The following is a 13,010-nucleotide window of genomic DNA, read 5'->3' as shown; positions in this document are numbered from 1 at the left end:
ACAAATAATAAATATTATTATTATTATTATTTATTGGAGTCAGAGAAAAAATATTTAATGAAGAGACTCCAGCATTAGGTTAAGCCCTGAATTAGAATCGCATCTAGTAAAATCTTCTTCAGCCCAAGTAGTGTCAACATTCAAGTTGTATTTTCAGATTCATGCAGACAGTTGTGTATGATTTTCTTTTTTCCTTTTGGAAGGATTTGAAATATTCCCTTGAAAGCGAGAAACAAAAAGTTGTAGAACTGACTAATCTTTTGGAGCTGGAGAGAGAGCTGTCAACTGATTTGCAAAAGAAGATCCAGTCCCAGGAAACGTTGAATGCAGCCCAGTTGTCCCAGGAGCGCAGTTGTAACTCTGAGCTTCAGGTGCTCCTGGAATCTGAGAGGTTCAGGGTTCTTGAGATAAACAGTGCGCTAGAAAGGGAGAAAGAGTTGTGTGCCCAGCTTCAGGCAGCTGACCAGAAAAGTCAGGATGGAACTCTTACACCAGCTGAAGAATTACTCCAGGATCTGCAAAAACAACTGGATGAAAAGCATGACAGTATAGTTGCCCTGGTTAGCGAAACTGAGAAATATAAATTGGAAGTTGTGCAATTGAAACAACAGATGGAAAATGAGAGACAGGTGCAAAGAAAAGCTCTACAGACTGAGCAAGATGCTAACATCCTGGCACAGAAAAAGGTACACGAATTGGAATCCAAGGTAGAAGATCTTCAGTGGCAGCTTGGGGAGAAGAGACAACAGGTTCATCAGCTGCAATGTGAGGAAAAGAAATTGCAAGAAACAATCCAAGAATTGCAGCAAAGAGAACAGAGAGAAGAGCCTGGAGTAAAAGTGGAAAAAGCAGTATCTCAGAATCTAAATGAGGTATGGTAGCTTTTAGAACATAAAGTTCAAAATTGCAAGTGATTTTAATTGCCCCATAAAATTGGTAATTTCTAGATCATTGAGTCTTAACTGCATGAATCAAAATTGCTTTTAATTGAGGGGAATGAAGGACAATGGACTTTGGGGGGTAATTTTGAAAGCAAAATTTTAGGTATTTCATTAAGCTCTCCTAGCATCTGTCAAAAATTGCTATTGCGAATGCTAATAAATTTCATTAAGATAATTCATGCTCTGCCCTTCCACTATGCTTGGGGCAGCTTACAAGAAGTTTAAATCTACTAAAAAAAAGGGGGGAGACCAATAAAAACCAGCAACAATTACAGATAACAATAGCTTAAAAATAAGTAGCACCTAAAACTTTGTGATGTGCTTAACTTCATCTAAGCCAGTTATACGGTGGTCAAGGATATTTCATATATTGTTATGTAGCTAATGTCCTTGTATATGTTGTATACCTATTTGAAAATTATTTTCTAAATAGCCTTGGGTCATGAAGTATGCAGCTTGAAGCTACTAATAGTTGGGTTGGTTTTTTTTTTAATGCAGCCTTTATTTAAATGAAATCACCATTTATTCTTTGTAATTATGCCGATTGGTATCTTTTAATGCTACATGTGTAAAATGGTCCCATCAGTCCTTTCATTTAATTCAATAATAGGATTTTGTACTAAATATGGAAATTCAATCTCCCCCACCACCTTTGCATGTACAGACTACTTGGGATACATCTAACGAGCGAACCAGAAAGTGGGTTTTCCAGCAGAAAATTGGAGGAGTTGAAACAAAAGAATTGTCCTATTCTGCCCTAGTTGGCATGGGAGATGCTACCAAGGAATCTCAAGATCTGCAGATGATTGGACAGAAGCTTATAAGTGTGTCTTCCACATTGAAACATCTGGCTAACAAAGCTGCCCAAAGGTTAGAGTGATTTCTTGCTACTGACAATAACTGGATGTTCAGAAACCAATGACTCTGGTTATGCTTTTATTGTTAAGGTGGTCAGCTCTTTTATATTACAGTGGTGCCCCGCTAGACGAAAAGAATTTGTTCTACGAATTTTTTCGTCTAGCGGGTTTTTCGTCTAGCGAAGCGGCAATGACAGCCACGCTTTCGCTAGACGGAAAAAAAAGACGAAAAAAATTCGTCTTGCGAGGCAGCCCCATAGACTTTTTTGTCTAGCGGGGCAGCCTCCCGCTAGACGAATGCCTTCGTCTAGCGAGTTTTTCGTCTAGCGAGGCATTCATCTAGCGGGGCACCACTGTAGCAGCATGCCACACTTTGGGGGATGTGGAATTTAATTGACTGTGTTCACTTTGGGACAAAGATCCTCCCCTTGCTTCAGAAGGAGATAATGTGCTTTTCTTTTGGGGTTGGGTCATTCTGAATGTAAACTTTGGCTACCTACCAGTGCCAAAATGTATGAATTGCCTGCTTAAATACGAGGAGGTAAAATTTATGTGGTAGAAGCCATACCATCAGGTTCTACCATCAAGATATTTTGCTGACTGAGGTGGAGCAGCCCATCCCAAAATGCACAGAGTCGTACGTTTTATTCACAGGAGACCCACTGAAATAAATAAACATGACTAAGTTGGGTCCATTAGTTTCAATAGATCTCCTCTGAGTACAACTTACCTGAATACAGTCATACCTTGGTTCACAAATGCCTTGCAAGTCAAACGTCGCAAACCCGAAAGTGAGTGTTTTGGTTTGCGAATGTTCTTTGGAACCCTAATGTCCAATGTAGCTTCCACAACTTCCGGTTGAGTGCAGGAAGCTCCTGCAGCCAATCAGAAGCCGCCCCTTGGTTTTCAAACGTTTTTGGAAGTCAAACGGACTTCCGGAACGGATTCCTTTTGACAACCAAGGTATGACTGTACAACCCGGAGTATTTTGAGGCAGAACATTTGTGCCACTAAATTCCAGTGGTAATAACTTAAAAAGTAACAGTTTTCTTCCCTTTCATGATGTCGCAAATAAACTGTGTTGAAGCGGTTTGTGCAGAGTCAGACCATTATGGGCCCTTGTAGCCCAGGATAGTTTACCATGGCAGGCAATGACTCTCTGGATCTCATGCAGAAATCATATCCTGTGTTGCTGCCCGATATGCTTTAACTGGAGATGCTGGGGATCAAGACCAGGAATGGGACGTGGGTGGCATTGTGGTCTAAATCACTGAGCCTCTTGGGCTTGATGATTGGAAGGTTGGTGGTTCGAATCCCTGCAATGGAGTGAGCTCCCATTGCTCTGTCCCAGCTCCTGCCAACCTAGCAGTTCTAAAGCATGCCAGTGCAAGTAGATAAATAAGTACTGCTGTGGCAGGAAAGTAAACAGTGTTTCCGTGAGCTCTGGTTTGTGTCACGGTGTTCCATTGCGCCAGAAGCGGTTTAGTCATGCTGGCCACATGACATGGAAAGCTGTCTGCGGACAAACACCAGCTCCCTCGACCTGAAAGCAAGATGAGCGCCGCAACCCCATAGTCACCTTTGACTGGACTTAACCATCCAGGGGTCCTTTACCTTTTTTATATGGTATAAGTCAAAGAAAAGCTCTCCAGGAGAAAATGACATAAATTCTTAAATAAAAGTTTTAATCTCTGCAGGACAGTGATGTAGACCATGAAGATGCCATAGCGTTTAGCCACAGTTTAGATTCGCAGTTATTTTGTATTAATTTTATGTTAAAGAATCCTGAAAGCTAGACTATAGAAATGAAAACTACCGGTGGGCACCAGTTCTTGTGTTATGCTAGGTTTATGCCTATGTGCATACTGTTACTCTACATAAAAAACAGTTGTTTTTATTTATTCCAGATTACCATTTGAAAAAGCAGATGATGAAGGCTTTGTTGGGATACAAAATAACATTGAAGAAGTTATCTTGCAGTTACAAATGCTGTCTGGCTTGCCCACCCTGGAAGCAGAGGTGAGATAAATTAGCACTTATTCAAGACGTTTCTGATACAGAATGTCATAAGTATGTATGCCTGATAAATTAACATGTGTGTATGCAAAACATGCTACATTTTCTGTGAATTCTGTACACATCGTTCTGTGGACATAGGTCCTATTGAATTCTGATGGAACTCAGTTTACCCTAGTATGGGACTCTATCCATTAAAAATTATTATTAATTTAAAATATTTCTTCCTGCCTTTCTGACTCAATATGGGGAGGTCAAGGTGGCTCCCAAGATATCAAAATTTAGCAAAATAATAAAATAAGTATAATTATCTGTGCTATTTTGTTACATTGTTTCATGAAAGTTTTTTCAAAGTTGATTTAAAGAACAATTGTGGGTACTCTTTTCCTGATCTTGTAGCATTTTAAAAAAAAAATCCTGGGAGCCATACTGATCTACTCGAAAACTGCTTGTTTTTCTATCTAGATAAGTTCAGACTTGCCATCCTCTGCTTCATTGACTGAAAAATTACTAAAACAGAATGCTGAATTGACTGGGTTTGTCAGCAGACTGAGTGAGGAGAAGAACAATTTGAGAAATGCAGTCATGAAACTGGAGGAGGAGCTTAGACGATACCAGCAGAGAGGGGCATGTGGAGACTCGGTATGTTTCTACCTAATTTGAATATAAATAATCCTTCAATTCACCTTAAATACTCGTCCAGATGGACTGAGTCATACATCTCTTAAGCTGAGTGCATTGCAGTTAACTTGCACCTTTTTAAACACATGTTTTTCCAAATTTGGGTCTCCAGCTGCTTTTGGACTACAGTTCCCATCATCTCTGACCGCTGGTCCTGCTAGCTAGGGATGATGGGAGTTGTAGTCCAACAACAGATGGAGACCCAAGTATATGGGAAACCCTGCCCTACTGGAATCAAGACCCATCTCATCACAGGGATGCCTGTTGGCTCTTCCTCTAGGTCACTCCCTTCCATTGCTACCTCACCTCTGGGCATAACACTCAGCTTTGTTCCCTCAATGGCTGCTCAGGTTGGGACTTAATAACTGCACCATCCCTGCCCTTACCTTCTCCCCCTTCTCCTGTGTCTCCTGTATTCTGGTGTCTAGCAGCTGGCCATGCTCCAATCGTTCTCAGACTGTATCATTAAGAGCCTCCTACAGGATTTGAAGCCCTTCTGCCTTTTCTCGGGCAACAAGGTCCATGGAAATGAACTAGATCAACGTTTACAATGGCTGCTTTCTCTCCCCCATCCGCCTCTTGCTTGGCTGTGTTTCCATGGGCACCAACTGACAGCGACCAGCTGCGGAGCTCTCTTGCGTTCTCTCTGCACTCATTAGCTGGCTGGTAAACAGTGATTAGGATCCTAGCAGGTTTAGGAAGCTGCCCTATACTGAACCAAAGAGTTGGTCTGTGAGGCTCATGAGCTTTGTCTATACCTACTGGCAATACCTTCAGGATTTCAGGCAGGGTTCATTCCCTGCCCTACCTGGAGATGCTGGGGGATTGAGCTTCAGACTTTTTTTGCACACAAAGCAAGACGCTGTACCACCAAGCTACTGTCTTTTACTGGAGGGGAGATTTAAACTTTTCCTCCCCTGCTAGTCCTGAGGAAGATTCCTCTCCTGAAATCGGTGTTTGCCTTGTTGGTAGCGGTGGACTTAATTCTGCATTTCTTCTGAAATTTCACAAGACTTTCAGACTGCCGCTGAACAATGGAGGAAGTGTCGATACTCTCCTTGCTTCTGAAAGAGAGCTCTGGAACAAAGAGAAATTGACTCTGCAACAATCCCTGAAGCAGGCCGAAGCAGAGCTGGCCAAATTGAGGGCAGAATTAAGGAATGAGGCTTTTCTGAGAGAACTGGGGTCAGATTCAGAAAATGCTGCTTTAAAGGTAAGAGGCCTTTCATCGCCTGCCGTTTGGACATTTTGTTCTATTGTCAAGAATATTACTTCCCCCCCCCCTTACATTAATCTGAGGCAAAATGCTTATTATTGCATTTATATACCACCTTTTTCCCAAGAAGCTCAAGGTGGCCTTCATCATTCTCCCACTCGCCATTTTATCCTTGTAACAACTCTGTGCGGTAGCTTAGGCGGACAGACTGTGACTGGCCCAAACTAAGCTCAAGGCTGAGTGGGGATTTGAACCCTGGCCTGTCACATCCTAGTCTGTTTAACATCTTTCCTTTCTTCCATTTTTCTTCCGACTTTTCCTTTGGATAAATGAAAGGAAAAGGCCAACATTCTGCATGCAAGTGGAGCCTTTTCCCTTTGGCAGTTAAGGTTGAAGTAGCAGCTCCTCAAACTGCAATACTAACTTCAGGAGCTACATGGGTAGTAGGCAGGGTTGGGGAAGCTCTGGCCCTCCAGAGATTGCTGCACCGCAACTCCTATCATCTCCGACCATTGGCCATGCTGGCTGGGGCTGATGAGACCTGTAAAAAAGGTAAAGGTAAAGGACCCCTGACAGTTGAGTCCAGTTGCGAATGACTCTGGGGTTGCGGCGCTCATCTTGCTTTACTGGCCGAGGGAGCCGATGTTTGTCCGCAGACAGTTTTTCCAGGTCATGAGGCCAGCATGACTAAGCCGCTTCTGGCGAAACCAGAGCAGTGCACGGAAACGCTGTTTACCTTCCCGCCAGAGCGGTACCTATTTATCTACTTGCATTTTGATGTTCTTTCGAACTGCTAGGTTGACAGGAGCTGCGACGGAGCAACGGGAGCTCACCCCGTCGTGGGGATTCAAACCGCCAACCTTTTGATTGGCATGCCCTAGGTACAGTGGTTTAGACCACAGCGCCACCCGCATCCCAGTGAAAGCTGTAGTCCAACAAAATTCCCCATTCCTGGCCTAGGATAGGTGGAAAGAATGACCTCCATTCGGACATCAGAGATGACAGAGAGTGTTATTTCTTAATACATTATTTAATTTCCTTTCCTTTCTAGAGAATTTATGGCAGATATTTGAGAGCAGAGAGCTTTCGGAAGGCTCTCATATACCAGAAGAAATATTTGCTGCTCTTATTGGGCGGGTTTCAGGAGTGTGAAGACGCCACCTTAACCCTCCTTGCCAGAATGGGTGGGCAGCCTTCCTACACAGACCTAGAGCTGATCACCCGCCGTTCAAAGGGTTTCACTCGGTTCCGCTCAGTCGTTAGAGTATTAATTGCAATTTCAAGGTATGATACAGGACATTTGTTTTGTATAAACTGAACCAAATACATGAGCTGCATGTGTAAAGAAATAAAATGATGGAAGTAGGCGTCCACTCCATTTAAATCTGAGCACCTGTGTCACTGCAAAGTTACATATCATGGAAAGAAAATGAATCAAGAGATTCTATGGCATGTGTTCTATTTGCAGTACCTAAGGAAACATGATTCATTTTACTCTCCTGAATGTCACTAATTGTACAACTTATTATTTAGTTTACCTATGTTTATATTCACAAAAAACAAGCCTACATTATTTAAAAAACGTAGTAGAAAAGCAGTGTTGGGGTGCAGTGCTATAGTCCCTGGAAGTTCATCCTGAGGGACCTATGATCTTTCTCTGAAAGCAGAGAAGGAACTCCGTTCCTGGAGGCCTTTTCATTGTGGCTGCAGGAACCTTTGTGGCTGTCTCTTCTCCAAAGCTGAGGGCCAAGAGGAGGCTTTGAATACTCAGCTCTCCTGATAAGTGAAAGCACAGCCCCCTCCCTTTGACCCTGGGTGGCATGAGATTGACAGCACTCCAGACTTGGCACTTCTTTCCCACTGCCATGGTTGGTTTGGTTTGCTCTGTGCACCAAGTTGCATTAGCTGATTTAGAGATTGGCTATGTAGACTGTTTCATGTGTCTGTGGAGAATTCTAATCCTGTTGTTTACATCAGAAATGTTTAGACAAGTCTTTCTTTGTTCATTTTCAAATTGCAGAATGAAGTTTCTAGTTCGTCGATGGCACCGAGTAACTGGTTATAGTTTAACAGGCATCAACAGAGAAGGTTTTAGCCAGAACACAGGTAAATAATTTTTTGGCAGATTACCTTTAAAGGTCTGGCAGTCCTAGAGACCAGTGTCTCATTTTTTAAGGTTAGCAATGAGATAAACTTTTTTCAGTGATTTGGTTTTTGAGGGACATTTCCCCCCATTCACAGAAGAGTGTGTGTATGTCTGTCATGCATATATAAGGATAGCTTTCTTGAAATTGTTTGTTGGTGGTTCTCAGTTGATCTTAAAGTGACCACACCAGTGTTACAATGGCCATCTTTTGGAGACAGAGGAAATGAATAGAGATACAAAGTAGCACATTTTTAAAATTCTGTGCTGTAGATTAGGGTTTAAAATGGACCCTTAGCATAGAAAGGCTGAAAGTCATCACTTTAAAACAAAAATCTGAAGCTCATGAAGTCGCTCCTACCTAGAATACAAACCTGAGCCAAGTCACACATTCACACAGTGAATGGGGAAGCTGATGAAGTAACAGAGCCCTCAACACTCAGACAGTCATCTCCACAAAATGCAGCAGACTTAGATTCCATTGTAATCAGAGCTTAGTGCTTAAGAAAACTTAAACAAGGGCCTATAGCATTTGCTTTCGTCTACTGTTCTGTGACCATCAGAGGTTTGCCTTCTGCACTACTAGATATTTAACTGGCCTATGCTTTTCTTCTAAATTGCAAAACAAGACATTGTGTCTTTAAATAGGCAATAATCTTGATTTCAGCAAGGCCTTTGACAAGGTGCCCCATGATATTCTTGTAAAGAAGCTGGTAAAATGCGGGCTAGACAATGCTACCATTCAGTGGATTTGTAACTGGCTGACTGACCGAACCCAAAGTGTACTCATTAACGGCTCCTCTTCATCCTGGAGAGAAGTGACTAGTGGGGTGCCACAGGGTTCTGTCTTGGGCCCAGTCTTATTCAACATCTTTATCAATGACTTGGATGATGGGCTTGAGGGCATAATGATCAAGTTTGCAGATGACACCAAATTGGGAGGGGTGGCTAATACCCCAGAGGACAGGATCACACTTCAAAATGACCTTAACAGACTAGAGAACTGGGCCAAAGCAAACAAGATGAATTTTAACAGGGATAAATGTAAAGTACTACACTTGGGCAAAAAAAAAAAGAAAGGCACAAAGGCTTGAGAGCAGTAAATGTGAAAAGGATCTAGGAGTCTTGGTAGACCATAAACTTGACATGAGACAACAGTGTGATGCAGCAGCTAAAAAAGCCAATGCAATTCTGGGCTGCATCAATAGGAGTATAGCATCTAGATCAAGGGAAGTAATAGTACCACTGTATTCCGCTCTGGTCAGACCTCACCTGGAATACTGTGTCCAGTTCTGGGCACCACAGTTCAAGAAGGATACTGGCAAGCTGGAATGTGTCCAGAGGAGGGCAACCAAAATGGTCAAAGGCCTGGAAATGTTGCCTTATGAGGAACGGCTTAGGGAGCTGGGTATGTTTAGCCTGGAGAAGAGAAGGTTAAGGGGTGATATGATAGCCATGTTCAAATATATAAAAGGATGTCATGTAGAGGAGGGAGAAAGGTTGTTTTCTGCTGCTCCAGAGAAGCGGACACAGAGCAATGGATTCAAACTACAAGAAAGAAGATTCCACCTAAACATTAGAAAGAACTTCCTGACAGTGAGAGCTGTTCGGCAGTGGAATTTGCTACCAAGGAGTGTGGTGGAGTCTCCTTCTTTGGAGGTCTTTAAGCAGAGGCTTGACAGCCATCTGTCAGGAATGCTTTGATGGTGTTTCCTGCTTGGCAGGGGGTTGGACTGGATGGCCCTTGTGGTCTCTTCCAACTCTATGATTCTAATAAAATTCAATCATGTAGCATGATACAAAGTTATTGGAGACTTGTGATACTATCCTGACACTCAAATTTCTGTATTTTGTGAAAAGAGTCCATAGTGTTGATTTGAGAAAAGAGTTTTGAACACACTATTTGAATGCTCAGAACCAGCATACTTTGGCCTCTTTGGAAAGGCTCAGCTTTTGGGTTGTAATTTAAACAAAGCTGTACAGGTTTAAGGGGATACATCTAAGTCCTCGTGGCTGTAGTATAGGCTTGAATGGTGACAGCATGATTTGTAAATAAGGCCATCCGTTTCAATGATTTTCACCCAAAATTTACAAGAAACAAGTTCATTAAATGCTGTTGGTGTGCTGAAATGGGAGTCTTCAATTTGCTTCTTCTCTTTAGCAGAAAGTTAATATGTTGGTTTACATAGGTAATGACCTGCGACCTGATTCTTTCCCTGGTGCTCTGGAGCTCTTTGGAGAACATAGGCATTCATCTTACAGATCTAGATCAGAGCTGGAATCACTTAGATCTCCTCTAAGCTATCAGCATAGGTAAATATCAGTGCTTGCTCTTTACTTGCATGTCTGTGATGGGCTGCTGAAGCAAATTAGCATGTAGCTTCTATTTTCAGAGGTACGAAGCTAAGAGAGGCCATCATCTTTATGCCATGTTTTGTGAACTTTGCTGGAAACTGAATGCTGGACCCTGACTTGATCAAGGAAGCCATTCCTTAGGCATGAATACTGGCTTACAAGGAGGCTGTGAGAGAAATGCCGAAAATGCATGTCCCTTTCTCAAAACACTAGAACTTGATGGTAGTAGAATCGGGGCAATTGAACACATGCTCCCTTACACCACATAATTGATGAATGGATTTACCTAGCACCTACTGTGGCAAGGGCCAGTGACTTTCATAGCTTTTAAAAGGGATGATACAAATTCATAAATGGAATCTACACACCCCATAAAAGTCTGTGCACATTTTCAGTACCAGATGCTGGGTGTGGGAAGGCATTGTTGACTTTTGTGTCCTGCTTATGGACTTCCCGGTGGAATGTCATTGGCTACAGTTGGAAATGGGAAAGCTGGCTAGTTGGACCTTGGATCTGATCCACCTAATGCTCCATGTCAAATTTTAGATTGGAAGCTCCTTGGGGGAGGGAGCTGCCCTCTTGTACTCTTTAGTTATTTTACATTGCATCATCAGAGTGCCTGGTGCTTCACAGCCAGCAGGGAAGTTATTACGGCTTTTACAGAAGGATCAGCATAAATGCCTGAGGATTGTACAGGTAAAACTCGAAAAATTACAATATCATGGAAAGGTTCATTTCTTTCAGTAATTTAACTTAAAAGGTGAAACTAATATATGAGATACTCACGACATACAAAGTGAGATATGTCAAGCCTTTATTTGTTATAATTGTGATGATTATGACATACAGCTGATGAAAACCCCAAATTAACAATTTCAACTTTGGGGTTTTCATCAGCTGTACGCCATAATCATCACAATTATAACTAATAAAGGCTTGACATATCTCGCTTTGCATGTCATGAGTCTATCTCATACAGTGGAACCCTGGGTTACGTACACCGTGCGAAATGCAGGCGTGTGTATCCTGAACACACGGGGGGGGGGACTGTGAAAACCTGGAAGTAGAGCAATTTGAGCGCTTCTGCGCATGCGCCAAGTGCGCAAAAGCATTCTGCGCATCCAGGGGGTCATGCACGCTCTGGAACCCTTCCGGGTTGCAGGCATTCTCAACACAGGGTGTCACTATATCAAACTCCAGTAGCTAATGAAAACAATTGCTTACATAAATGGACTTTTCCACTATATTCTAATTTTTTGAGTTTCACCTGTATATTGACATACCTGTTGCACTTGTTTGGCGTAGTTTCTGTACATTTATCTTCGTATGTTTCAGGAAACATGAACAGAGTTTTGCTTACTTTGTGGTATTTGTCACGTTCTACAACCTGAAAGCACTTTACAACACCAACTAACATCTTTTGTTGCTTCTCTCTCCGTTCTAAGGTACCAGGGAATCCACACAGATTTAAGCCCAGTCTCCCTCGCATGTTCTCAGCTGCAGAATTATGATCCTGACAGGGCTTTAACAGATTATATCAACCGTTTGGAGGCTCTACAGAGGCGGCTTGGCAGTGTACAGTCAGGTAAACGTTGCTCTTTTGAAATTATTGCTCTCCAGTTTGTATTTCTGTAAACAACTGCTGTTCACATCGACCATTGTGTTAATTTCAGGAGGTCTGTAATTGTCAAAGCCACACCACCACCCACTAATGTGTTTCATTTTTGTCCACAGCACCTGCTTCATACACTCAACTGCATTCTGGTATGAGAAGATAATGCTTGTGACCTTCTTTACCACTGGTAGTGATATCAGATGAAATGCCTTTTTGCAACTCTGTGCTGCTGCTGCTGCGCTTTTCGTATGTGTATATTGTGGGACCAACATGAACACAGCTCAATGATTGTATGCAGTTCACCTTGCTGGCACCTTCACCAAGACTGGAACTTATGTATATAGGCACTTTTTGTGGACATTTGAAACTGATCATTAAATTTCATGTATATTTGTGGAATGCTAATTTAAACAATTAAATTATTTGAAGTGTATTTATCAGGCAGTTTGAGAGGTTGAAACGTTTATGTCTTGAGATTGCCGTGTGTGTAGCTCCCAAGCGTGCACAACACTTTCTGATAAGGCTATAAGTGAAGGACTTTTCATGATTTTATCCTATTTGCTACTGGCACTTGCAGAGAAAAAATATCACCTGTAGAGACCTATTTTTGTAAAGGTAGAAGTTTTGAATTTTATGGGTATTTTGTCAAAGTACTGAAATAAAGATGATTTCATCCTTTTAAATGTGTGACTTGTGTTCAAAATTTATTTTGAAACTTTAGGTCTGCTGAAAAAAAACAGTCTTCTGACAAAAGACTGTTTTTGTTGTTACTGGTGGTTCCCAATTTACGCGGGGGTTATGTTCTGAGCTCCCACAGGCATACACTGGAGAGTCGTCCTTGCTCAGGAGACCTGCCCCTGTGGTCTCCTCGTGAGTTGGAGAAACGTCTTCCCAGCTTGTGTGTGCACGATCATGCAAAAATAGAATCTGCATAATGGGGAGTTGCTTGTGCATTTGTGAGAAATGGGGAAGGGGGAGAATGTCTGATTCTCAGGTGTGAACACGTCACCTGGTTGTTCCTTTGTATTCTACTCCCAGTCCATACTGAGGGCACTACACCCATGAGAGCCTTCTGTTTTCTTCCAAAACTGATCGCACACCAACATTTTATAGACAAGACACCGTGTAAGTAAAAAGGTTGCTGTGGTAGTAACATATGATAAAGATCTAAAGCATTAATCTCAAC

The 13,010-nt window shown here is 42.2% G+C and overlaps 1 protein-coding gene across 10 annotated transcripts in view; it reads left to right on the top strand.

Moving 5' to 3' along the window:
• Nucleotides 1-12,511, top strand: part of AKAP9 (A-kinase anchoring protein 9) — a 104,603-nt gene extending 92,092 nt beyond the window's left edge. For all 10 annotated transcript variants that reach the window (XM_033166119.1, XM_033166117.1, XM_033166116.1 and 7 more), the window contains 10 exons: nucleotides 204-872; nucleotides 1,606-1,811; nucleotides 3,706-3,817; nucleotides 4,280-4,456; nucleotides 5,508-5,708; nucleotides 6,763-6,995; nucleotides 7,732-7,817; nucleotides 10,044-10,167; nucleotides 11,655-11,794; nucleotides 11,944-12,511. In XM_033166119.1, the coding sequence (XP_033022010.1) occupies nucleotides 204-872; nucleotides 1,606-1,811; nucleotides 3,706-3,817; nucleotides 4,280-4,456; nucleotides 5,508-5,708; nucleotides 6,763-6,995; nucleotides 7,732-7,817; nucleotides 10,044-10,167; nucleotides 11,655-11,794; nucleotides 11,944-11,987 (1,992 nt within the window). In that variant the 3' untranslated portion in view covers nucleotides 11,988-12,511. The remainder of the gene's footprint in view (nucleotides 1-203; nucleotides 873-1,605; nucleotides 1,812-3,705; nucleotides 3,818-4,279; nucleotides 4,457-5,507; nucleotides 5,709-6,762; nucleotides 6,996-7,731; nucleotides 7,818-10,043; nucleotides 10,168-11,654; nucleotides 11,795-11,943) is intronic.
• Nucleotides 12,512-13,010: the final 499 nt, after the last annotated feature.

Source organism: Lacerta agilis, chromosome 12 (assembly GCF_009819535.1).
Source record: "Lacerta agilis isolate rLacAgi1 chromosome 12, rLacAgi1.pri, whole genome shotgun sequence".
Lineage (NCBI taxonomy): Eukaryota > Metazoa > Chordata > Lepidosauria > Squamata > Lacertidae > Lacerta > Lacerta agilis.
This window is presented reverse-complemented; position numbering and strand designations above follow the sequence as displayed.